The 25,836-nt window shown below is 40.2% G+C and overlaps 2 protein-coding genes across 2 annotated transcripts in view; one reads left to right on the top strand and one right to left on the bottom strand.

Annotated features, from left to right (window-relative positions):
- Window positions 1-25,836, top strand: part of SEC22A (SEC22 homolog A, vesicle trafficking protein) — a 1,054,631-nt gene that overhangs the window by 1,024,893 nt on the left and 3,902 nt on the right. The window lies entirely within an intron of this gene.
- The window catches only part of ADCY5 (adenylate cyclase 5), a 326,430-nt gene continuing 302,806 nt past the window's right edge, over window positions 2,213-25,836 (bottom strand). Inside the window, exons 13-21 of the mRNA XM_042445074.1 lie at window positions 24,730-24,846; window positions 22,986-23,150; window positions 20,807-20,982; window positions 13,757-13,789; window positions 12,993-13,125; window positions 9,994-10,257; window positions 7,675-7,879; window positions 5,787-5,911; window positions 2,213-5,161 (exon numbers count right to left, since the gene is read on the bottom strand). Of these exons, the coding sequence (XP_042301008.1) occupies window positions 5,033-5,161; window positions 5,787-5,911; window positions 7,675-7,879; window positions 9,994-10,257; window positions 12,993-13,125; window positions 13,757-13,789; window positions 20,807-20,982; window positions 22,986-23,150; window positions 24,730-24,846 (1,347 nt within the window). The 3' untranslated portion in view covers window positions 2,213-5,032. The remainder of the gene's footprint in view (window positions 5,162-5,786; window positions 5,912-7,674; window positions 7,880-9,993; window positions 10,258-12,992; window positions 13,126-13,756; window positions 13,790-20,806; window positions 20,983-22,985; window positions 23,151-24,729; window positions 24,847-25,836) is intronic.

Raw genomic sequence — 25,836 nt, 5'->3', positions numbered from 1 at the left:
TGATATGATAGCCCTGTTTAAATATTTGAAGGGATGTCATATTGAAGAGGGAGAAAGCTTGTTTTCTGATGCTCCAGAGAACAGGACCCGGCACAATGGATGCAAACTCCAGGAAAAGAGATTCCACCTGAACATTAGGAGGAACTTCCTGACAGTAAGGGCTGTTCGACAGTGGAATGCACTCCCTCGGAGGGTGATAGAGTCTCCTTCCTTGGAGGTCTTTAAACAGAGGCTGGATGGCCATCTGTCAGGGATGCTTTGATTTGGATTTCCTGCATGGCAGGGGGTTGGACTGGATGGCCCTAGTGGTCTCTTCCAACTCTATGATTCTATGATTCTAGTAACAAGATCACCATGGCTTCTGAAATGGTCATTGGCATTGGCATGGGTATTGGCTACTCATCTTAACATAACTGGTCTTTGTTAAGGTTTTGCTGTGACTTTCTTTAACAAAGCAGATAAACCATAGATAACAAGTACAATTGATTTAACTTTAAAGCTAAAGAAAAAAATGTGGTTACGCATATTTCTCCCATTGATATAACAGAACTGAAGCCACTATGTTGGGCTGTAGCCTAATTTAATAAAAAGCTGGTTTTGTCCACTACAATTGATATATTCAATCTTGATATGTAATATTGTAGCATTTCACTGTGCTGAGTGATGACCAGCCTATAGCAAGCTAACTAAAGCTGTCCAGGTACTCTTATTATGTTCAAGCACTACTTTATTCTGGATATTCTGTGTCCTGGTTAATATTTGTGGTACGCATTCTCAAAAAATGTACTATTTCAGCATACCTGATTAAAACAAGGCTGGCATCCTGTTTGTGAATTATGACTGAGCTCCTGTATATACTCACGTATAAAGTCTAGAAACACAAAAACCTTGAGTCAACCTATCTAGGGGTCAAGGTAAGTACTACACTTTAACTCTTATCCAAAAAGGAACTATCCCCTGGTGAAAGGCAAGTGTGTAATCTGTCCTAGAAGCACTGCCCCCCTTTCTACTCTCTCATCCATCCAGCCTTTAGGGTGAGCAGAAACAGTTATGCCTGCTGGAATTTGTATGTTCTTTGGCATTTGCTTCATCCTTTAGAGCCTTTGTTACATGTCCCTAAGTTTTACCCTCGATTTATCCATGGGTGAAATTAAAATCCATAATTTTGGTCTCAAAAACTGTTCTTGAGTTATACATGAGGTTGACTTATAGTCGAGTATATATGACTGCCACCTTCACACCTCACATTTTAGGTTGTTGCAGGGATTGGAATTCTGTTCTGACCACACTACAACCAAAATGCCCTCAAAGACGAATGTAAACATTGCAGCTTTCTCCCCAGCATTTAATTATTTATCTTATATTATTTATTGATCTTTATAATCATACCACATTTTACTACAGATTGAGTATCCATTATGTAAAATGCTTGTGCCCTCACTTTCCATTGTGTTGCCTTTGTCTCATCTTCAAATCTTGTAATGACATTTGCTAGGCTTGGGAAGCAGTTCCTGGATTACAAAGCTTCTTGCTAAAACCTTTTATCATGTAGCATCTTTACTAGTACTTTGAAGAGTGATTATATAAGGGCCAATCTTAAAATGCACTGGATATAGCTAATTGTTGTGCTGGGGTGGGTTAGTTTTAATAATATATGTTTTTACCTGGTTTTAATTTGTTTCTGATTGTTGAATTGTATTTTAACTTTGTATCTTGTGGATTTTTCAACAGTGTCTTTTAACATTGTTGTAATGCAATTTGAGTGCCAATCTGAGAAAAATATGGGGTGGTGATGATGATGATTTCTGTGTTGTCAGAGTTGCGAGTGAGCAGGGACGTTTCCAGGTGTTTTCCTGTAGATGGACTTTCTTGGGGGCAATTAGCTTACACTTTGTAAACTGCTTAGGGAGTGGAACTGTCTTTTCTTAGAAAAGTTGGTTTATCAGCTACTCAAGTGCTCCACCTTGTGTGAATACATAACCTCTAGCTCTTAAGTACTGTGGAATAGTTTTCATTCTGCATTCACAAATGTTCCTATGAACATGATGCATTTTTATCCCATGAAATATGCTGCAATTCCCATGGATGCAAAAATTACTTCAGAAATCACTTAATGCAGTTTTAAAAACCCTATGTGGATAACAGTTAAATGATGTTTTACTATTTTTTTTTATTTTTTATGAGCCAGACTTTAATGAAAAAATTGGACAGATTCACAAGTTAAACAATGTTTAATATAGTTGTTAAATTACTTAAACAGATTGCAATTTCCATGGGAAATCATAACTGCATCCATTTTTGCAAGAGCCCAAATAAAGAGTGCATACCCCTTGAAATGATCATGACACAGTCAACAATCACAGTCAGAGATACAGGCGACTGAAAATTTCATTGACAACACAATCGCGCAAGGTGGTCTGCTCAAATGTTAAGAATGCACACTTCAAAGCAGGAGGCAAACCAAAAACAAAATGATCCTATGTTGTGCTATTAATTAAAAACTGAAAGTGGTAAAATGGTGACAAAAACAAAGGGTGGAAGGTGATGAAGGACAAGCTGCAGTACTGTATAAAAACCTTTGCAATTCAGATGGGGATTTTTCTAAAGGTTGAAAAATATAGTACAAGGGCAGACTTGGCAGTTTTCTAGAAGTCAGGCTGCTCTACCATTCCAGGATATGCCCTAGTGGAAAAAGAGGGAACGGAAGGGAGTGAGATGCTACTAAAACTAGTTTAAAACAGTTTAATGCTACAGTTGTGTTAAGCAGTATGACAAATTCACTGGTCAGATAGAAACAAAAGCCCATGCCATAATTGCTAGCAGTGGGCAATCATTAGGTTATGAACATTATGTATATTCTGCCCTGAGAAAAGTGGGGAAAAATAGTCAAAATGTTTTTGTAATTTTTAAGATAGCCAAATTTAATATCAAAAATTTCCCCCACTGAAATACAAAAATATATAGGCTTTTTATGCTTTTATATTTTTTTTAATAAAATATGAAGGGATTTTTGCCTCTAAAAGTTTAAAATGTATTTAATTCAGTGATACATCTATTAACAGTCCTTCTCGTCTCTTTTAACTCAAGACCCGACTCCCTCTTTTTCAAACTATTCAACAGGATAGGACATGACAACAGCCTCACAGGCCCTAGCAATATTGGTTAGGGGGGGGGCAGCTTAAATCTTCAGCATGAATTCCACAATCAGTGTGAATCAATAGCAGAATAAAACTTCCACAACATCAATCCAAGAGTGCAAAAAAAAAAAAAAAAACTTAGGTGCTTCAACAGAAAGTCATTACATGAGTTATAAACATAGTCTTCTAAACAGAAAATCTTGCCTCATCTGCTGTAGTTCAAACACACAGACTGGAAGTTGGCTGTCCCCATAATTCCTCTGATAAATAACAATTTCAGAATTGTGAATCCACTATTATTTCTTGAACTCAGCTCCTTTTAATATCAAGAATGAGTGTAGTTGTGCTAGCCTTTGGGTTTCCCTTGTCTGCTTAATCATAGGTTTCATGCACTTTATTTCTTCTAAACATTTCAACGCTTGGGGGTTGTTTGATTTGTTTTCTGGCCTGTACAGCATTTGTCTGAAAACTGCCAAGTCTGCAATTCAGAAAATAATGAAAAGAACATCACACAATTCTATAGCTTATGTACATCTCCCACTGTGCCCTTATGTGCACAGTCCCCCAGCCCCAATCCATAGGACTGGGAGCACTGCATACAGCTTCATGCCCATGGATAGGTGCAGAGCTGGAGGGCAGAATCATCGCATAGCCCTGAACAACCCTCAGATAGAGAACTAGATGGGGAAAGAGTGGGTAGGCTCAACCTAGGTACCATTTCCCCCTCTCCCAAATACCAATGATCATCACTGGGTGGCAGGGTGGTGGTGTCACAGAAGATCCTCAACTCTTTGGGGGTACTAGATGAGTCCAAATATCCCTGCTCCTGCCCTGTCCAATGGTTGGCAGATGCTACTCTAGATGCCAGTGCTCAGTTAGTTTGCTGGATGGAGTTTGCCCAACCTACATCTCCCATCCCTTCACAAAGCAATGTGGTATGCCCCACTACAGCAATTCTACATGTGGATTACCTGTTGCTCTTCTGCTGGGGTGCCTGTTCCCATAGAGTTTACAAAATATAGAATTTTGGTGTATTATATCTCAGTATCTTTCATAGTAAAAACCCATTTTAAAAAAAACACACCAAAATCACTAGTCTTTCACATTTCAGAAACATCTCCCTGTCTGTGTGTTTTATGCAGCTAGTTATTCACATGTAAACAGATATGCACCAAACAGGAGCGAGAAGGCCTTTTCATGTAATAAATACATTTGAAAAGTTATTTTTCCTCACCTTAAGCAAAGCTTCTCCAATGTATCAGTCCTGATAAAAAGAAGCCTCATATCTGTGTAAGGGTAGGGCAGCAAACATACTTAAAACAAGGCATCTTTTCCCTATTTAAAAGCCTTACTGGTGGCACTATTAGAAAGGCCCCTTGTATACAGTAATAGTGGGTGGCATTTTTAATTTTCAAACTCAAACACCTAATAAAGGAGCTGACAGTGCAGACCAGAAATAGTATGGGAGTGCACAGCCTTTCCAAAGTAATGCTGTTCATTTTTTTTTCTTTTGTTGCAATGAATCATACTTTCCTTCAACCAAGTAAAAACATTGTGTTACTTCAAATAAATACTTAAATATCTTAAGTCCAGCGTAGCAGCCTCACTGAAGATCTCAAATCTGTGTCTTCAAATTCCATTAAGCATAAATCTTTGGTCAATTCACTTAACACTTAGCTTAAGGGGAAAAAAGAATCCACAGCAGCGCTAGATATCTTCTGAAAGATGTGCTCTGTAGCCCAAACTGTTTTTTCTCCTTGCACACAATCCTGCTAGGAAGGCATAGTCTTGCCTTTATATTAAGATTCATTGTTAAACAGCAGATTCTCCTCCAATTAACGATGGTGTCGGAATCAAACTGAGCCATTCTTGAGAGTCATTCTTGCCCACTGCTGCTAACTTGCTGGTGGGCCTTCGTTTAGGAAGTAGGTAGTCATTTCTCCTTTACCTTTGACCTTAACAACCCCTCGGCATTCTAGTTGATAGTTGTTTACTGTTAAAACCTGATACATGTCTGTGGTCACCTGTGAAAGATGAAGCCTCAGGGTTAAAAAATGAATTGCATTTCCTGCAGTCCAATACAAAAATGAACCCTCTCAATCCTGTTATTGGGAAATCAGCATTTAGTTGACAATTCAAATAATTGTGGTTGCACTTATAGGAACAACAAAGAGTACACTGGGGTTATGCCAGATGAAGCTTCACAGTCTCATAGTGTTCACTTGCAAAAGGACAATGGCAATTTAGACACACATCTGTAAAGAGGCATGTATCTCTGCTTATATTCTGGTGCTTCCAGATCGACCTTTAGAAAAGTTACTTACTGAAATAGAACATGATCACAGTAGTTAAGGGAGTATTCCAGAATTGCACAAAAAAGACAAACGCCACACTGGGCCTTTTGTTGCTTTTCCAGGTCATTACATGGGAAATTAACGTCCCCAGACACTGACCAATCTTTAAACTAGCTTGTGGTGGTTTCTTTCTATTTTTTATTATTAAAATTAAGAATTTTTTGCTTGGTCCTGGGCAGGCAGGTGTGTATTAAAATGTACATTAAGCAACTTGTCTTTTTTACCAGTGAATTGTGTAGAGATTCCTAAGAATACTTTGGAGAGAGAGGAGGAGAATAGGTATTGGAAAACTCACCTGAATCCTATCAGGCACACCTGTGCTGTCCATTCGACTGGCTACATTCACTGTGTTCCCCCAAATATCATACTGGGGTTTACGTGCACCTATGACCCCAGCTACCACTGGACCAATATTGAGCCCTAGAAACACATGGTAAGGAGTTAGACACCGATGAGTAAATGGCTGCTTACAATTTTTTTTTTTTAAGCTGGAAGGGGACAAACCATCCAATCAATTGGCCAGGGCTAAATTTTGAATGGGTAGTCTATTAACCTTCTGGAGGAAAAGTGTCATGTGTTAAAGGGCTATGTTTAATTTTCATAGGGGAGGAAATGTAATATATGAATTGGCAGATACCAGTCTACATTAGTGAATTTTGTATTTTCCACAGAGATTCTGTTTCTGAAACTGTTTATCAAAGAGTGGAAATGAGCAATTTGTCTTTTAGAAAAGCAGCTTTGATGGTATTACAATTGTAAAAATTTGAAAATAAAGCATCACTCCCTTCCACTGATTTCAGTGAAAGCACTGAGCATTTCCTTGGCTCTTTCATGCTGAAATAATCCTCTCCTTTCAGACACCAGACTTTTGACATAAAGCCATAAGAAGAGCGTGCTGAATCAGGAACAGGGCCTGTCTGGAGATGTTTCAATGCAGAGATCCATTTACTACAGTAGCAGAATACTCTGGGACAATGGTGGGCAACTCTGGTCTTTCATATGTTTTTGAACCCCAGCTCTTGCAATCCCTTGCCATGGGCTGTGCTTTACAGGATTGATGGGATCGATAGATCCAAACTATCTAGAAGTCTATGGTTGCCCATCCCAGCTGTAGGAGATTTCTTGTCCAACAGATGTAGTTCTAAACAGTTGTTCTTGCCAAAGGAAAAACACAACACAAGTGGCTCCCAAACTTTAATCCTCCAGATATCTTGGATTTCAGCTCCAGTAATTCTTGACTAGTCAAGCTGGCTGGGGTTTCTGGAAACTGAAGCCCAAAAAACCTGGAGGATCAAAATTTGGGAACCACTGCACCACACTACAGGTGAGTCTCCTTTTTCCAAAATTCTGAAATCATTCCAAAACCCAAAACTTTATTCATGGGTGGCTGAGATAGTGACACACGTGCATCCTAATGGTTCAGTTCTATACAAATTTTATGTCTCCAAGATACCTCATTATGTACATATGCAAAGTATATGCAAATATGGGCATTCCTAAATTAAAAAAACAAAAAATCCAAACACCTCTGGTCCCAAGCATTTTGGATAAGGGAGACTCAACATGTAATGTAAGTTTTATTTCTTTGTTTGGCCTTTGTTCTTTCCACTGTCAGTGTTGCTTCATCTTTATCTCCAATGCAGGGAGTCAGCTCTCTACATAAAATATAACTGATGGTGCCAATGGAATATAGATTGGGCAAAATGGCAGCTGGTATACTGTTCATGAATTACAATGACATAAATCAGATTTGTATCATCCCAACTCTTTTTTTTTTTTTTTGTCACTGTGGCGGTCAGAATTCAAGGATGTCTTCTGCAGGGACTCCCAAGGATTCTCAATACACACTGCAGATGCCTGTTGTAGCATGTCCAGCTGCAGGCAACTAGCTAGATACGTCCTTGCTCACCCCCCCCCCCCCCCCAAAAAAAAAACACGGAAATGGCTGAGTTGGAAAGCTGCCTTACTGACACTGAATTTTTGCAGGGAGGAGACAAAGCTATGGAGACAGTTGCATGACTGATGTATGTCTCCTGATGCAGGATTCTCAGACAATATTTTTAACTATGTACAGCCATTTGCAGAAGCGGCACTAATTACCATGTGGCATTTATAATTCTGAACATACAGGATAGCTACGCAGGATGAACCCCAGCAGCAAAACCTACAACCATTACATTTACCTATTTTCATCTGGAAGTTGTTGAACGAATGCTCATTGATGTATTTCATTTGATCCATTAACCTCATGGCAAAGTCAGCCAGGGCTTTGATATGCGTTTTGCCTGCTTTATCATAGGTGGAATCATTAAGGCCTGAAGCAGCCATGTACGTGCTGCCTATAGTTTTGATCTTTTCCAGCTGCCGAAACTGGTCCTCACTTATAATCTGCATGGCCAAAAAAAGGAACCAAGTTAGTGAAAAGGGCATGTATCATTCAGCAATTCCTGTGTGATACACCCACATGAGTATGTGCATTGTACATTATGCAGTTGTCTTGTAGGCCTTGTGTTCTCATGTAGATCCCCTGTAAAGGGACCTCAAATGATGTTTATACAAGAATAAACATGCACAATATTAAATCACTGTCTTAGATCTTGTAGAAAGAGAAAGATGGAATATACATAAAATAAATAAAATACCAGAATTTGAGAGTATGTTTTTTATATATATATATATACACACACACACACACACACACACACACACACACACACACACACACTACATTCCCTCCAGCTGGCTTCCAGTTAGAGACATACACACGTATAAATCAGACTACACACGTGGGCCCAAAAAGTCACACTTAGACAATGGAAATATTCTCCTGATAATGCAGGAAGCCAAACTGTGCAGTCAGTGGGTTCCTCTGCCTTTGCAAGTTTTGGTTGCACATTGTGCACTGTACACTGTAGCTGTGCATCTTATATTGTGCGTTGTGGTTCTGCATCTTATACTGCCCAAAAGGAGCACTGTGCAGCAGCACCTGATAATTGATATATGCTGTGCAATGTTGCTATTTTTCATGAGGGGTGCGTAGTGCTCACTAGCATATCTCCACGAGTGGGTGTTTATGTTATGCTGAGGGGATGTTAGATTGCAGCCTCTGCACACCACAGACAGATGATGTTCAGTCATTTCTGTAATGTGTGTGCTTGGATGCATTGGTTGGTTCTGGCAGGTAGAAGGGCAACTGAAGCTGCATCTGCGCTACTGAAATAATCCACATTGACACCACTTTAACTCCCACGGCTCCATGCTGTGGAATTCTGCGAACTGTAGTTTTGGGAGACACTGAGCCTTCTCTGTCAAAGAGCTTTGATAATTCCCAGTATTCCATAGCATGGAGCCATGGCAGTTACAGTGATGTCAGCCTGGATTATTTCTGCAGTGCGGATGCAGGCTAAATTCTGTTTTAGCATCTCCAAAACTAGTAAGTAAAATGAGAGTTGTTTTGGTGTATCCTAGCATCAGATCTGACATAAGGATTCTGGCTCACCTCCAGGGGGACAGTTCAACTTCTCATGTTAGGCTTCATCTTTGGCCCTGCCATGAGTGTAGCCCATGTCTTTTGCCCTATGCTTGCTGTCAGGGCTGGCCCCACTAGTAAGCAGAGTGAGGTGGCTGGTTTTGAGTGGGTTGTTTCGTTATTTTTTTGTGCAGATATTTTTATTTTGTTTTGACAGCTAGAGGTGCCTGAATGATTTTTTGCTTTATGTATCAATATAACTTGACTGGCTTTGGATGAACCTTAACTAGAGTAGATGGAGATGAGGTACCATTTGCTACCAGACATATACAAGTTGGATTAGGGACAGTTGTTCTGTTAAGCCTATGGGGCTGATAGAGCACCTTCCCATGTTTGCCTTTTTGAGCAACAGTTTAGTGCAAATGTGTTTTAGCTACAACTAGTAATAATGAAGGCACTGAAAATTTCTTACAAGTGAGACAAAGCTAAGAGTCTCTGCCTCACACTGCATGCATGGGATCATATTTCAACTGCCATGCATGACCAGCTTACACTTTAGCTTACTGCACATACTGTTGCATGGTGTCAGGGTGCAAGGAGTCGTAACTGAACCACAGACTGTGACACAACTTCCTTCCATGAGCCTTGGAAGACATAAAAGGCATAAGCCTTGTTGAATCCCAAGCAATATGCCTGACTTCATGTTTGCAACACATGATCTGGGCTCAGCTGTATGTCTGAGTGAGTATGTTGTACAGCAGTAATCAAAAGAGTAAGTAAGACTGTTGTTTGGACAACACAAGAGTCAGGCATGCAGCAAACTAACCACAGTGCTACCTAGTTTCCATCTATCCTTTATTTTCCACCTTTCCTACTCCATTTTTATCTTCACAACAATATCCCTCTGAGGAATGCCAGACTGAAAGAGGTTGACTTGCCCAAGGATACGCAGCAAACTTCAGAGCGGAGTGGGGACCTGAACCCAGGCACTCTTAACCACTACACGTCATTAGAGCTGGTAAAGATTGCTCACCTCATCAAAGTCAGCAATGATTTCATTCAGGAGCCTCAAGCACTCCACCCCTTCATTGTTGGCTTCTAACTCTACATAGAATTCTGAGAAGTTGCTGATGGAAGCAAACATGACAGCCACGCATTCACACGACTGGTAGTACAGCTCATCATTCCTCCGCTCCTGTGCAAGAAAGTGGGCTGCTACATCCTTTGGCAAGATGTTGTGGAGGAGCCGTCTGTTGTAGGCTTGTAGTTCCTCCATCTCCTCCTTTTCTTCAGTGGCCTGGAGTGTGGTGGAGGAGAGAAAAAAAGAAAGAGAGAGGGGAGAGATGTGGTTCCAAATCAGATTCGTTCATGCAGGAAATAGGTTAGAAACAGATACAAGGCTTATAAACTGAAACGTGACAAATGGAGCCTAATTTTAAGAATACCTGCATGGACTAAGGTCAAATTATGTGCTGCTTTTTGCAGACATAATTTGCGAAACAACCACACCTCTTTTCCCGTCAGTGATTTTTTGTGGGGTGGGGTGGTCCCACTTTTTGTTGCTCTTAGACACAGAGAAATCTCACTTTTATATACTGATGTCCAGTATCATCAAAACAAAAGGAGTCTGCTTAGCCATGGAAAATAATTTTATTGTATTCCACAAGACAAAAAAAGCCATTTCACATCTCTCAAGATACCTTGTGAGATGAAAAGTAGTTTGCTTCAAAATATGATCATTTGCAAGGCTTACGGAGTGTTTCAGAGAGGTAAACTATCCACAAAACCATGTGGACAAAATGTGTATAGCTAGGCATGCAAAGGACGAAGAAAAAAACACAAATGTTTTATTAAAAGACGGATACATTTGTTGTTATATGCCTTCAAGTTGAATCCAATTTATGGCAACCCTATCCTAGTACTGTATTTTCTTCTCAAGATTTGTTCTGAACAGCAATAGCACTCACATTTCTATACCACTTTATAGTGGTAAGAAGCACTCTCTAGGTGGTTTACAATGTGTTAGCCAATTGCCCCCAACAAGCTGGGGACTCTTTTTACCAACATACAAGAGGATGGAAAGCCAAGTCAACCTGGAGCCCTCAGGATCGAACTCACAATGTTTTGGCTGTAGTACTGGAATTTCACCACTGCACCACCAGAAGGCTTTGCCCTTGCTTTCTTCTGAGGCTGAGAGTGTATGACTTGTCCAAGGTCACTGAGTGAGTTTCCATGGCTAAGTGGGGATTTGAACCTTGGTCTCCTGGAGTCCTGGTCTAGCACTCAAACTTAATGTAACTTAATTCAACTAAATGGTGGGTGCGGGGGAGAAAGGCTGGGGTGTGGGTGCAGAAGGAGAATGACGGGATATAAATAAAAAAGTTAACAAACAAACATAAGGAATTAATGAAGTCCGGCAGGAACAGAAGTTGAACACTTGAAAATTTAGTATGGACCTAATACTGAGCTCTCAGTAGGTTTTTGGATCAGGAGTAGAATTCTAAGACATGCTTGTAGCTATTATTTTGGAAGCTCCAGAAAATAACATTAGTCAACACTGAAAAAGTGTTCTGGAATGTTTGTTCCTTAGAGCCTAATGTAAACACTTTAAGGGAAACCTTGTACAGCATTTAAAAACTGCTGTGTATATTCATGTGTAAGTCTAGAAATTGTAGTCAAAAACTGACCCCAAAAACTGGAGTCAACTTATGCACTGGTCAATGTAAGTACTTATGGGATGCAATTTTTAGTTTCCCAGGGTGTTAACTTTTTTAAAGGGAAACAAAAATATGCAAGTGTGAAAGTTAAGCTTGTTAAGAGTTCAGCTTTCATCAGCAGAACAACAAAAGTGGAGGTCAGACTATTATTTTAAATCTGTCTTTCTGAAGAATAAAGACTTACTCTAATAATAATAATAATAATAATAATAATAATGGCTTTAATAAATAATTACATAATGAAAACTAAATCCTAATATCTCTCTCTCTCCCTCTCTCTCTCTCTCTCTCTCTCTCTCTCTCTATATATATATATATATATATATAACAGGAAGATTAAGAGAAATATATAAGGCTAGCGACACAAACTAACAGTAAGATTAACAGTTTAAAAGCTTGAGATAAAGACAGTCTTAAAGAGAGAGGGACCTAAATTAAACTATATACTGAGGGGAAAGAGAATGCCTAAGTTTCTTCCAACAGTACTGTGTCTTAGACCTTATATAAAAAAGGAACCATCCCCTGGTGAGCTCCCTCTACTCTATCCATCCAGCCTTTAGTGTGAGCACAAACAGTTATGCCTGCTGGAACTTTGTAAGTTCTTTGGCATTGTTTTTCTTTGCCCCATCCTTTACATCCTTTGCTACATGCCCTTAAGTTTTACCCTCGCCTTATCCATGGGTCATATCAAAATTCATAATTTGGGCCCCAAAACCTACCCTCAACTTATACATGAGGTTGACTTATAGTTGAGTATATACATTACTCCAGTTGGCTCATGGCACAACCTTTATTTACTAATGTAATACCCCCCTCCGATAACTGTTCTCAAAGTAGTTCAGCAAGCCTACCCTCTCTCACTGTAAAATATACCTGCTAACTATACAAAAGAGAGACAGTGTCGTGTTTTGGTTTGAGCGTTGGACTATGACTCTGGACACCAGGGCTCAAATCCTCGCTTGAGCATAGAAACCCAAGATGTAACCTTGAGCAAGTCACTCTCTCATCCTCAGAAGAAGGCAATGGCAAAAACCGCTCTGAATACATCTTGCCAAGAATAAATCTGTGATAGGGTCATCATAAGTCACAAACAACTTCAATGCACACAACAGCTCTACAAGCATGCATCAAGCCCTTGGGGACAATGTACGTCAAGGCCTTTGTGATCCTCAGATGGGGAGAAAATGATGTAGAGGTTTCCTTTGTGTTAGCTCTGATTTATGAGCACAAAGCTACAGTGCTGTAACAGCCTGAACAGCAATCATTTCCTGATTATAAAATACCACTCTGATATGTAATATTCAAAAGCACACACCTGAAGCTTCCAGAGGAAATCAAGTCTTGCTGTGGATTCCACCTGCTGAGCGTGAAGATACACTGCCAAGACAAACACTGTGATCACGACAGGGGTCACAATCTTGAGGGCCACCCGGGACACACTTGGAGGGCTGTATAAGACATGAAAACACACCAGTCTGTGAATATTCCTAGATGAGAGTCATTCAGCTGGAGCAGAATGAGAAAATATAAAGCTATTTCTTAGCTGTTGGTTTTGCAGCAGGTACATATACTAGGACTGATCAAGCTGGCAGTTAGTAGAATTAACTGAATACTTCATGCTGCTCAACTCATAATTGTTATGTGAATCAACACGTTGTTTCTGCATTAGTCCAAGCATTCATATTCAGTATTACGTGTGGACAATGCATCTTTCTCTTATGCCCTTCAGTTATTGCAGAAGCCAGGTGTGTTGTATCATAAACTCCTTTAAAGTGAAAGATAAAAAAGTTGCTGGATCTCTAGAATTAATGCATTTAATTTCTTTGCCATTAAAGGGCTGGGAATAGGACACTTAACTGTAGTTTCCTTTGCTCTCTCTCTCCTTCAGCCTATATTGCAGTCAGATTCCTTCTTCCCTTCATACACAGTTAAGGGTCAATGTGGTATTGCCCCTGTGACTAGTACTTAAAGCGGGTTTTAAATCCTAATTAAGTTGGAACCCTGAGGCACACAATACACGATAGTGTTGCAAACAGCTCAGTAAGGAAATTTCAGACTCTCCCACACCCCATAACTCACCACATGCCATTCCAGGTCCCATTGGTAAACACACTGAAATAACAAGAGGAGACAGGTTTTAGAAAAAATGTATGGTTTGCTACACCATCTTCTTAGTTTCACATTCAGTGTTCAGTGTAGCATACTTGAGTGCTACACTAGGAGCATTTTAAGTTGTGAACCACATCTTATTTATTTAGCAACTTAGCATGTCACTGTCTCTCAGTCTTGAACTACTATCAGTAACATCAGGATAACACTCTCTTCTCAAAACTGTTTATTCTTTCAAAGTATTAGTATTAGTTAATATTTAATGGTCCAACCGTTAGGAAAGTGTTATTGGCAACTACAGTGATTTTTGTTGAATGCTCCTGAAGAAGCCCTGCATCTATATAGGCCAAAATGCATAGGACCTTTAAAAAAAAGAACAAACTGATCATCTAACAGCACATGGAGCTTGTCTCCTTTCTGTTTACAATTTCAGATTGCCCTATTCCAACAGTGAAAATTTGAGACAATTATTTTTTTAAAAGCTTGAGTACCAATGGAAGGGCTTTAGCCTTACAACTTCATATGCATTTACGCAGAAATAAATATTGATGTTTTCAATGAGATTTATTTATTTAACTTATATCCTGCCTTTCTCTCAATGTGGGACACAAGGCGACTTGCAGTATAAGATTAAAACAAACTCTTTTAATACTTTGTAAGCTGAGAGAAGTCTTGATGGAGGGTAAAAGACTTGTTTGGCAGAACATTCTGACTGAAAGTAACAGAGGAAGAAAGGTCATCCCCAATACATCATATCCAGCTTCCCAGGGGCAACTCTTCCTGCTCTGCATCAATTGCACATTTTTTCTATCTACCCCTACTGAAAAACTGTACTACTCTGCTCTACTACCTCCCAGTAAACAAACTGGATCCCAGTGTCATGTGCAGACCTTCTGTGAATTAAAGGTAATATAAAGCTAGCCCCTTGACATTAATATTTAGTCATAACTGACTGTGGGGGGTGGTGCTCACCTCCGTTTCTAAGCCAAAGAGCCAGCGTTGTCCAAAGACGACTCCGGTGGTCATATGGCCAGCATGACTGCATTGAATGCTGTTACCTTTCCACCGAAGTGGTATATGTTTATCTACATGCATTTGCATGTTTTCATACTGCTAGGATAGCAAAAGCTGGGACTAGTGACATGAGCTCTCCCCATCATGCAGCACTCAGGCATCGAACTGTCAACCTTCTAATCTTCCTTTTGTCAGAACTGGTGTCTTAACCACTAAGCTACTGCATCCCCTTCTGTGAACTAGGTGGAGTGATTTAATAATAAAAACCTTACTGGAAAGAACTCATATTCCTCATCATGTATTTTGAATAGGTCTGAGCTACAACAGGCAACTGGTTCACATCACTGTTACAGTTTTTCACTGTGAACACTATGTGGAGCCATAACCACTTCCAAAGACTTTCTTCTGCTAGTAATTTCACCTACCCAAACACATCCAAATGCAAAGGGCGGTGTGCTGACTATACAATGGCATAGTAAATAGTGTCCCTTATTTTGTTGTGGTGTGTCTCCAAGTTATTTTTTTTATTTCTGGTGACCCTAACGCAAAGCTATCATAGTTTTTTCTTGGCAGCTTTCTTCAGAGGGGTTTTTCCATTGCCATCTTCTGAAGCTGAGCAAGTATCACTTGTGCAAGATCGTCCAGTGGGTTTTTATACCCGAGCAGATAATCAAACCTCTACACCACACTGGTTCTTTTGTGTCCCTTATATAAAATGGCAAAATTAAGGTTTGCTTTTTGGATTAAAAATATTTTCAAGCTGCAGATGGTTGAATCTGTGGAAACTGAATCCATGGGGGGATGACTGTACTTGTTCTAATGTTTGGGAAATAACCAGTTGTTATTACTTTGCAACACATGCCAAGTCCATTGCTCTGTTATTCTTTATACTTAGACTTTTTTTAAAAAAAAAAATGTAGTACTGATAAGGAAATGATACAAAACTTGGAAATGGCACTCAAAATTCCTTACAGCACCCTTAAAGAGTAACTGTAAAAACTGTAAAATTACCTATAAAAGATTACTTGCTACATCATAAAACCATAAACTTGTCATTGGTCCCACTCATTGTGACAGAGTAAGCCCAGGAAAGGCTTAGGATTGGAATCTGGCAATGTTTCAGAGAAGACCTCTGGGTATCTCAGAAGCTAAATGTACTTGACAAAACTAAGAGTGGGTCTAGGTGGATGGCTACTAGTACTATCAGTCCTGTTATCTTTTTATGTCCTTGTAACTAGTTAACAGTTAGCTATATTTCTTTTAATTCATTACTTCCATCGTGTTATATGTTACTACATTTGGTTAAAGAGGTGACATCTGTATAATTTGCTAATTAGTGTGCATGCTATGTAAAGTAATTAAGTGGTTTAGACAGATGTCTAATTAAATAGTTATGAACTGGTGCTCACTGTGTTTGGAAGTGAGTCCACCCAGACTATGGCTGGCTCACTGTACACAATATTTCCCAAAAGCTGTAAATGGTTCATCATGCAATCAGGCCATAACCATAAATGGAACTTTCACCACAAGCAAAAATCGTTTAGCGAGTGGTGAGACTTCAGCTTCTTTCTGGGAAAAACCTGTGTATTTTCATGCTTATTACTGAATTACAAATACAAATTACAATAATTCAAATAATTATTATAAATAATTGCTTCTAAGTGCTCTAATTCAGCCTAATTCAGTTTATCCACATTCCTCGCAATATACAAATGTCTAAAATATGTTTTGTTTTCAGATGATTGCTTCAATGCCTCCTCCTAATTTGCCATCAATTTTCTCTATGTGAAGGTAGAAAAACACACCCAAGTGGACTGATGTTAGTAAAGCAATAAAAAATGGAGAAGCAGCATGGTCACTGTTCAGGCAGGGAGAATTTTTATAGCATGGGTAGGTAACCTTTTTGAGCCGGGGCCGGGTTCTGTCCCTCAGACAACTGGGGGGCCAAAGCCGGGGGTGGGAGCTTCCACCCTCTGGGCGGAGCCGCATGCCAGGGCGGAGCTTCCACTATCCAGGGACGGAGCCACATATCGGGGTGGAGTTTCCAACCTCCGGGGGCGGAGCCGCATAATAATAATAATATTTGCAAGAAGCTACTAGGCAATGTCATAACACAGGAAAAATGCACGCACACTGTCTCAACCCAGAAAAGAGCAAGCAAGTCCATGTGGGGGGATTTTGCAAAGAGAATACCAAAGGACAAGCATAATGATAGCAAGATTTGCAAGCATGGAAGCTACTAGGCAAGGACACAAAACAGCAAAAAATGCATGCACACTGTCTCAACCCAGAAAAGAGCAAGCAAGTCCATGTGGGGGATTTTGCAAAGAGAAACAAAAGGATAACAACAATAATAATAGCAATATTTGCAAGAATGAAGCAACTAGGCAGGCCACAAACAGCAAAAAATGCATGCCACTGTCTCAACCCAGAAAAAGAGCAAGCAAGTCCATGTGAGGGGATTTGCAAAGAGAATACACAAGGACAAGCATAACGATAGCAAGATTTGCAAGCATGGAAGCTACTAGGCAAGGCCACAAAACAGCAAAAATGCATGCCACTGTCTCAAACCACTTTATTTCTCTCCCTTCCTCCCTCCCACCCTCTCTCTTTCTCTTCTCCCCTCCCTCCCTCTCCTCTCCTCTCCCTCCTACCCTACCCCCTTTCTCTCTCTCTCTCTCCTCCCCTCCTCCCTCCCCTCTCTCCATCCTCCCACCCTTTTCTCTCTCTCTCTCCCCTCCCCTCCCCTCCCTCCCTCTCCTCTCCCTCCAACCCTCCCACCCTCTCTCTCTCTCTCTCTCCTCTCTCTCTCTCCCTCCCCTCCCTCCTTCTCCTCCTCTCCCTCCCACCTCTCTCTCTCTGCCTCCTCCTCCTTCCCCCGCCCCTCCATTTATAGGAGGGAGGAGGGAGGGCGGAGCCAGGGGGAGGTGGGCAGAGAGCCAGGAGGAGGGAGGGCGGTGCCCATTGGAAGGCCCGCTGCCGGCCGCCGGAGCCCCGTTTCAGGGCTCTGGAGCTGCCAGCGGGCCTCCTAATGGGCGCCGCCATTTTGAAGAACAAATGCGGCCGGAGCGGCCGAAATCGGCGGCGATTTCGGCGGCAGGAGGAACAGGGGCCAGCAGAAGGCGCCCACGGGCCCATCTGGCCATGGGCCGGAGGGTTGCCGACCCCTGTTTTATAGTTTGCATATTTATGCATAGAAAACATATCATCGAAAGTTGTTCAGTATTTTAAGGAGGGTGGTAGTGTCTACTGTTAGATCTCTGGATTATTTGCAGTAGACTAGCAAAGATTTCTCATGTCCTATACCCAACAAGTGTGCATCTATGTGGCTTCAAGTTGCCTACTGACCCAGGCATCCCCATGAATTTCATAGGCTTTTTAGGACAGGAAACGCTCAAAGGTGGTTTTGCCAGTTCCTTCCTTTGCAATATAGTCTACAGCACCTAGTATTTGTTGGCAGTCACTAATATAAGTACTACCAGGGCTGACCCTGCTTAGCTTCCAAGATGGTATCTGGTGCCTTTAGAATATTTAGCTCTACCAACAGCTAAAAGTTCTTTACATATTATTAGGTTGCTGAAAAACAGTTTTGGTAGTAACGCAGGAGTGACGTTTGGTGAAAAAACGTGTGCCTTGTTCCAGTGCTGACCATCAGCCTCCGAGACAGTGTATTCTACTGTTTTTTTGTGGGTTTTTCGGGCTATGTGGCCATGTTCTAGCAGAGTTTCTTTCTGACGTTTCACCAGCATCTGTGTTGGCATCTTCATTCTGAAGATGCCAGCCACAGATGCTGGCGAAAACTCAGAAAGAAACTCTGCTAGAACATGGCAGCATAGCCTGAAAAACCCACAAAAAACTATGGATGCCGGCCATGAAAGCCTTGGACTTTACAGTGTATTCTACTGTTGAACAGATCTTAGGGTCAGGAATTTCTTTCTAATGTTTAGGTGGAATCTCTTTCCTGTAGTTTGAATCCATTGCTCCATGTTCTAGCCTCTGGGCAGCAGTAAACAAATTTGTTCCATCCTCTATATCTAACTTTCTCTTCTCCAGGCTGAACATACCAGCTCCCTAAACCATCCTCATATAGTGTATGAGTTTCAGACCTTTCACCATTTTGGTCACCCTTTGGACATACATACATGCATGTTTGATATCATTCTTGAATTGTGGTGTCCAGAACTGGCCACAGTACTCACTCCAGGTGAGGCCTGACCAAAGCAGAATGGAGTGGTACATCATTTCTTGATCTAGAACTATTATCTATTGCTGCCGCCTAGAATCACATTGGCTTTGCTGCATCACATTCTGACTCATGTTCAGCTTGTGGTTTACTAAGATTCCTCGTTCCTTTTGCATGTACTGTTGTCAAGGCAGGTATCCTATACTGTACATTTCATTTTTACTGCCAAGTGTTTTTACATTTCTTTGTGTTGAAATATTCTGTTAGTTATGGTCCAGCTTTCTAATTGATTAAAATAATTTTGAATGCTGATCTTGTCATCTGTTACTGTTACTGTCATTTTTGATCATAAGATGATATTTCCAAACTGTAGATCATGATGATTCTCCCTATGACACACACACATATGTGCTGCCTTTGGGCAGCCTCAAAAATCTCTGCAAAGGGCTTGGAAACTCTTCAGATTTTTTTTAGTGGTGCAGAATCACTATTGCTATTATTAACATTAATACTTCTTTTTTCCCAGTCTGAGACTCAAGGTGGCTTACAAAAGAAACACAGTTGAAATTCACAACATACAAAAATGTAAATGTAATTGAAACATTTTAAAAAACTTAAATAAAGACCAAAAGTTTCCAGGGAGGAGGTGAGAGGAAGAACATGCCTGTTGGTGTGACTATGAATTTGGCCACAGAGCAGAATAAGATGGAAATGAAATAGCAGAGAGCTGAACCATAGAATGGGTAATATCACTCTAGTCTGGGAGATGAGGGGACTGCATTTTTTATTAGAATGTATCTCTCTGATGCTTCAGATTTGGGGAATATTTTAAAACAATCCCTCATTTGTTCAAAGTGGTATAATTGACTCCACCACCTTGCATTGATTCCTGTGTAGACCAATGGCATTACTAACACCAGTAGTTTTTGAATAGTTATTTCCACAGATTAAGAAGGAATGTTTCCACTTGCCCAACCCCACTCCTTCAGTGCCATGGATATTTGGTATTAAATATGAATCACATCTGTCAACTGAAATACATTTATTTGGAAGACTGTTCTGTTGAAATTAACCTGACTCATTTTCAGGTGGATGAATGTGTATAGTATTAGGGGTGCCAAAAAATGTTTAACTAAGGCAGAAAATTCTGGGGACAACCCACTTGTGTGTGTCTTTTTCATTCCCTACCTCTTTCCATCCCTCCAACTACCATCACCATTACTTTTTTGGCTGAATAAGAATTATGTGATCGGGGGGGGAAAAGAGAGGCGTTAGTAAGCTTTCTGCATGACTAAGGCACAAGCCTCCTGTTTGATGCAAAAAAGACACGTTTGAGTCTCAACTTAGAGTTCAAGAGTGGTTCAAAGTATAACATTCAAATTATAACATACAACAGAATAAGATGAGAGGACTTAATAACACACAGTGGTGACTCAGCTGTTGATATTCCACAATTCCTCTGTTTATGTGCAGTTGCTTGCATAAAGTCTCAGGCTTAGTTCTCCCAAAGAGCAGATAAGATGGCAAGCCTGTTTTTGGACTGACTCATTTCAGACTGGAGGTGAGAAAGACTCACAGGACTAAATGCTCCTCCTTATGACCAAATAGTCCCTACACTGGATAGGATAAAACTCTTTCTCTGAGCATCTATATTTCTATGAGCAGGAAACTTTTAAAATGAGGAATATTCAGTCTTGCAGTACATCTCTTCCTACAGTCTGAAATCCATGCACATTATCTCAAACATCAGATTTGGCTGCCAGTCCCCTAGTTTATCAAGCAAATGTACCAGTCTATAAGAATTACTCTTTATATCCACTTACATGGCATTGGCTGTAACAAGAAGATCTGCATTATCAAAGAGGGTAAGCCCCGGCACTTCCACAATGAGGACATATATAAATTCAATAACCAACATCAAAATGAGTTTCCCGATGCAGCTGATCTGAAGGAACACAGAGCAGGCCAGGAGGCTCAGTAAGACACTGTAGGTAAAATACTGTGAGGGGGAGAAGGGAAAGAATGGAAAGAAGTGAAAAAAGAGGGAGTAAGAATCAGTAAAGCTAAGCAAATATCCATTAAACAGTCCAGAAAATTCTCATTAAGGAAGGATCTAAGGATCTTTGTTTAAAATTATCACACTATGGCTGGAATTCAGTTAGGGACATCTGCATGCGTACAGGTGGATGTGTTTTTTGGGGCACTATGAAGGCAAGTATTCCAATCCCCTCTAACTTACTTTAAAGCTCCCAAACTGCCTCACCTGGGTATTCTGTGCTTCAAAGGACAGAATCAGGGAAAGGTCTGGCTTACCCTGTATCAGATGCACAATGATTACAGAAGCAATGAGACATCCATAAAAACTATGATGCGAGGGTAGACAGACTTTCTTCAACTGCCTGCTCACACTGAAACACACACACACACACACACGATGTTGTTCTGCCAATTATACATTTGTGTGTGTGTGTGCGTGCATTGCATATCTTCTATTAGAATTTCAACAATCCATTTTAAAACCTCACATTTTTAACTTGGAGTTAATTCGCTTTTAACTCAGATTCAAGTATATATGGAAACTATGTGTGTACATATTAATATAAATATAAGTATGTGTGTACATATGCATATGTGTGTGTCTTGTATTATATTCTCAGCAGTTTATAAGGGTTTTGTTTTGTTGTTTGCTTTGATTGGGTTTTGTTTTTTTAATTTAGTACATTTAGCATGCAACCCTACTTCCACAAAGTCCTCCTCTGATGCCTTGTTGTGGCAAGGAGATGCCCTAGGATTCTTTAAGGATTCTTTAAGGCTGTACTAATGGAGCACAAGCTCTGGCAGTTTCTACCTAGATGGTAAGGCTTCAACTATGGCCCTAGTGATGGACTGCATGTCTGTTATCTGAGGAACCACTGAAAGGGACACTTTGAAGGTAGTAATATTCTGTTTTCTCCAGATGGATTCTTTTCTCTCTCAGAAAGAGAGAAGGACCTCTCCTGCCAGAGCTCTTTGTACCTATTGTCTCAGTTTCTCATCATATTCAAAGCAGTCCCCAAACTAAATCACTCCTAGTTAATCTGCCCCTCCTCTCCCCTACCTGCAGTGCATTGACCAGGAGGAGAAATTGAAAGAAAAGAGCTGTGGCAATGAACAGTGGCCAAAAAGAAAAAGAAAAAGAAAAAGAAAAAGAAATTCATCTCCATTTTGGATTCTCTCCTCTATCTACCACAGAACTGCTGCGTTACCAGTTCTTATTAACTTGTAATTCTGTGTGATGACCTTCAGCTGCTCAAAAGACTCATTATTATGGGAATTAGAGTCACATTCTGAGATATAGAATTTGAATTGTACTACTTTATGATTCAGATCATGTACCACATTTCTGAGTTTTGCTCTCTCATGCTGCCATAAATAGTGCATTTAAGAATTCGTCTCTTTTTTACTTTTTACTTTCATTGAATGATATACTGTTTTCAGGAGAGCTTCTTTTTTTATACCACATAGTAGAAAAGCAGGTCATAATAGGGCTGCAATAGATCTTTCTTCCCTGATGTGCTAGTTTCCGGTATGTAGAAAGTTTATTACCTGATACAGCATTAAAAAAAAATACAACTATTCACCTAAAGTCTGCTAACTAGAGAATGCTCTATACAGTAAAAACTATACAACTTATTCTATGTAACATGTGAAGTTAATTCTACATGATAAAAAGAGGGATCACTGCTCAGTGACAGGGAGTGATGCCTACAGAAAGTAACAGGTTCACTGGATGATGTGAGACTTAAATCCAATTGCTATAGCAGACTCACTGAATCAACTGTTGACTGGTAAAAGTCAACATATGTGTAAATCCCATAGATCCAATGGGTCTACTCTAATTTGAACTAGCAGTTGGATTCAAGCCTTAGATAGCAGGATGGGACCTTCCCTGAAGTGTTTCATACGCACCTTTCACTCATTTCTGAATACATATAACACCCCTGCCCCATTTTAATCCATTACCTCTGGAAAGTTGCAGCTTGGCTGGGAGCCAGCACACAATCCCTGTGCTGTTCCCAGGCTGTTATTGGAGGCAAAAAAGCTAATATGGCACATGTCCACTTCATGTGGGGTGATGTTATATTCTTCGGCCACACACTGGAGGAGATCCACAGTACTGCATGTGAACTGGGAGAAAGTAAGAGAGAAACAAGAAATAAATGTACAGAAAAAGGAGGGAAATAACTAAGAAAATAAATAAGCTTAGAAGACATAAAATAGATACTGTATATACTCATATGTAAGTCTAGAAATTTTAGTTAAAAATTGACCCAAAAAACCTGAATCAGGTTATCCACAGGTCAATGTAAGTATTGTTGTTGTTATTATTATTGTTATTATTATTATTATTATAGTTTATTTCCACAGCGCTGTACATATAGATAATCAATCAATATAAATATAAAACCTGCCAATGGCGTACAATCTACAAAATACATATAAACAATAGGTAGTAATATAAAATAGAATTAGTTAAAATATAGGCAACAATTAAAACATCAACATCCACTATCTAATCAAATATCAGATAAATAGTCACACAGTGCCTGGGAACGCTTCCCTGAACAGGGTGGTCTTCAGCTCAGATTTAAAAGTCGTCAATGAAGTGATGACCCATGTTCTTGGGGGAAGAAGATTCCAGGAGTGAGGGGCAGCAGGTGAGAAGGGACGAATCCGGGATGGGGCAGTAGATATCCTAGGCTAAGTACTGTACCTTAACTCTTATATAAAAAAGGGAACCATCCCCTGCTGAAAGGTGTAATCTATCCTGGAAGCACTGACCTCTCTCTACCCTCTCATCCATCTAGCCCTTAGGGGGAGCACAAACAATTATGGCTGCTGGAATTTTGTATGTTCTTTGACATGGTTTTCCTTTGCCCCATCCTTTACATCCTTTGTTACATGTCCTTAAGTTTTACCTTTGACTTATCCATGGGTCATATCAAAATCCATAATTTTGCCCCCAAAACCTGCCCTCAATTTATACATGAAGACGACTTATAGTCGGGTATATATGGTATATTCAAACAGAGATGGAAAATGTATGGCCCTACAGATGCTTTTGGGCTTCCACTGTCCCTCATTCCTGGCAATGCTGATTAGGGATGATGGAATTTGCAACCCAAAAGCAGGATTTGGAAAGCCACACTTTGTCCCTGCATTAGAAGGTGCATTTGCACACCAGAAAACTAACCTGGCACAAAGAACACTTGGGCTCAGTTAAGTGAAACATGAATTTAATATACAGAGGTCATGGTAGTGACTGATTAGTAGACATGCAAAATGCCATCTACTTCTTGTTATATTTCATATATTTAATTAATATGCTGTGGCCATCTTTGTCTTGAGGTTGCACTACTGTTTAATGAATGTATAGCGAGAACAGTACTGGCACTGGCAGGGTGGCACTCCTGGCTGTCTTTCAGTTTGCAAATTTTGGTTGATGCATTGGCCAGTCCCCAGGACAAGTTGTGTTGGCCAGAAACCACACCTAAGGACACTTCACCAGGTGATCCATACACTAGGACCTGTGCTTACTTTTGCAGTACACTCAACATCAGTTTTCTCTAGCTGGCACCCTCCAAATATGTTGGACTACAACTCCCATGATCCTCAAGACATAATGACAAATGAAAGGTACTAGGCTTAGCATGACTACTCAGCAGTTTCTGGAGGGGTGATAAAATTACAAGCATGAAACACGTACCATGTTGGCAAAGGCTGAGAGGAAAACCAGAACAATGGTAAAGACCCCAACAATGGTGTTATTGGTCCTGGATTGAACAATCTTCCTTGAAAGGGTCTGGAGTGGAGCTGGAAAAAGCTGGAGACAGAGAGGATTATTTGGAACTGTAGTGAGTTACAAAATATCATGCACACCAAGAAGTAACATGCACTAGCAAGTATCACTGATTTGCTTGGAATAGGTTAATGGACACTTGCTTTCCCCTCAGTAATTTTGTGGGTGGGAATGCTAAACATGCAATTGCTTGGCTAGGCTGACATATTGATTCCCTGCCTCTGGTGGAAATAATGGCTTTAGGCCAAAATAACAGAGAATGATTTGTAAAACAAAGTATACAACAGTCTAGACTTGTGTGTCTCCTGCACTTGGAAACACCCATGTGTTCCAGTAAGAAATGTCTAAGTTACTTCCAGAATAAATGGATACAGCACTTGCCCAAGATATTTTGCACCCTGAGGTGGAGCAGCAAATGGTACCTTCTCCCTAGACATCCAAATCAATATAATATCAAAACTTGACCTGTTCCTTTGGCATAAAGGGCAAAAAATTCCACAAACACTTCTCCCATCCCTGGAAGAATGAATACAATACTACTACTAATAATAAATTAAAGGCATAACAGTGTTAGTCTGAAAAATAAAAATGCAAAGGGATCTTTAAGCACCTCTGAGACTAACTGAAAGAGAGAAGTTGGTAGCATGAGCTTTCGTAGACTTGAGCCTACTTCCTCAGAGTTGCATCTGAGGAAGTAGACTCAAGTCTTTGAAAGCTCATTCTACCAACTTCTCTCCTTCAGTTAGACTCAAAGGTGTTACAAGATCTGGGCCGGGGGGGGGGGATTCAAGTAGCCAAACGATTACAAATTTGCTGCTCTGTCATGACACCTATATTCTGCTGCTTGGGATGGTTTCCTCACTCTTCATTATGGCTCATATGAATTGACATTTAGACCTGCATCTGCCTAAGCACTGTGTAATGTTCTGCTTCCACAATCTGAGCTTTCAGTAAATTAAGTGGACCCGATTGTTGCTGATGTTTTCAAAATACTGGATTTTAAAAATATATTAC

The sequence above is a fragment of the Sceloporus undulatus genome, chromosome 1 (genome assembly GCF_019175285.1).
Source record: "Sceloporus undulatus isolate JIND9_A2432 ecotype Alabama chromosome 1, SceUnd_v1.1, whole genome shotgun sequence".
Classification (NCBI taxonomy): Eukaryota; Metazoa; Chordata; class Lepidosauria; order Squamata; family Phrynosomatidae; genus Sceloporus; species Sceloporus undulatus.
The sequence above is the reverse complement of the archived record's forward strand: the minus strand, read 5'-3'. Positions and strand labels throughout refer to the sequence as shown.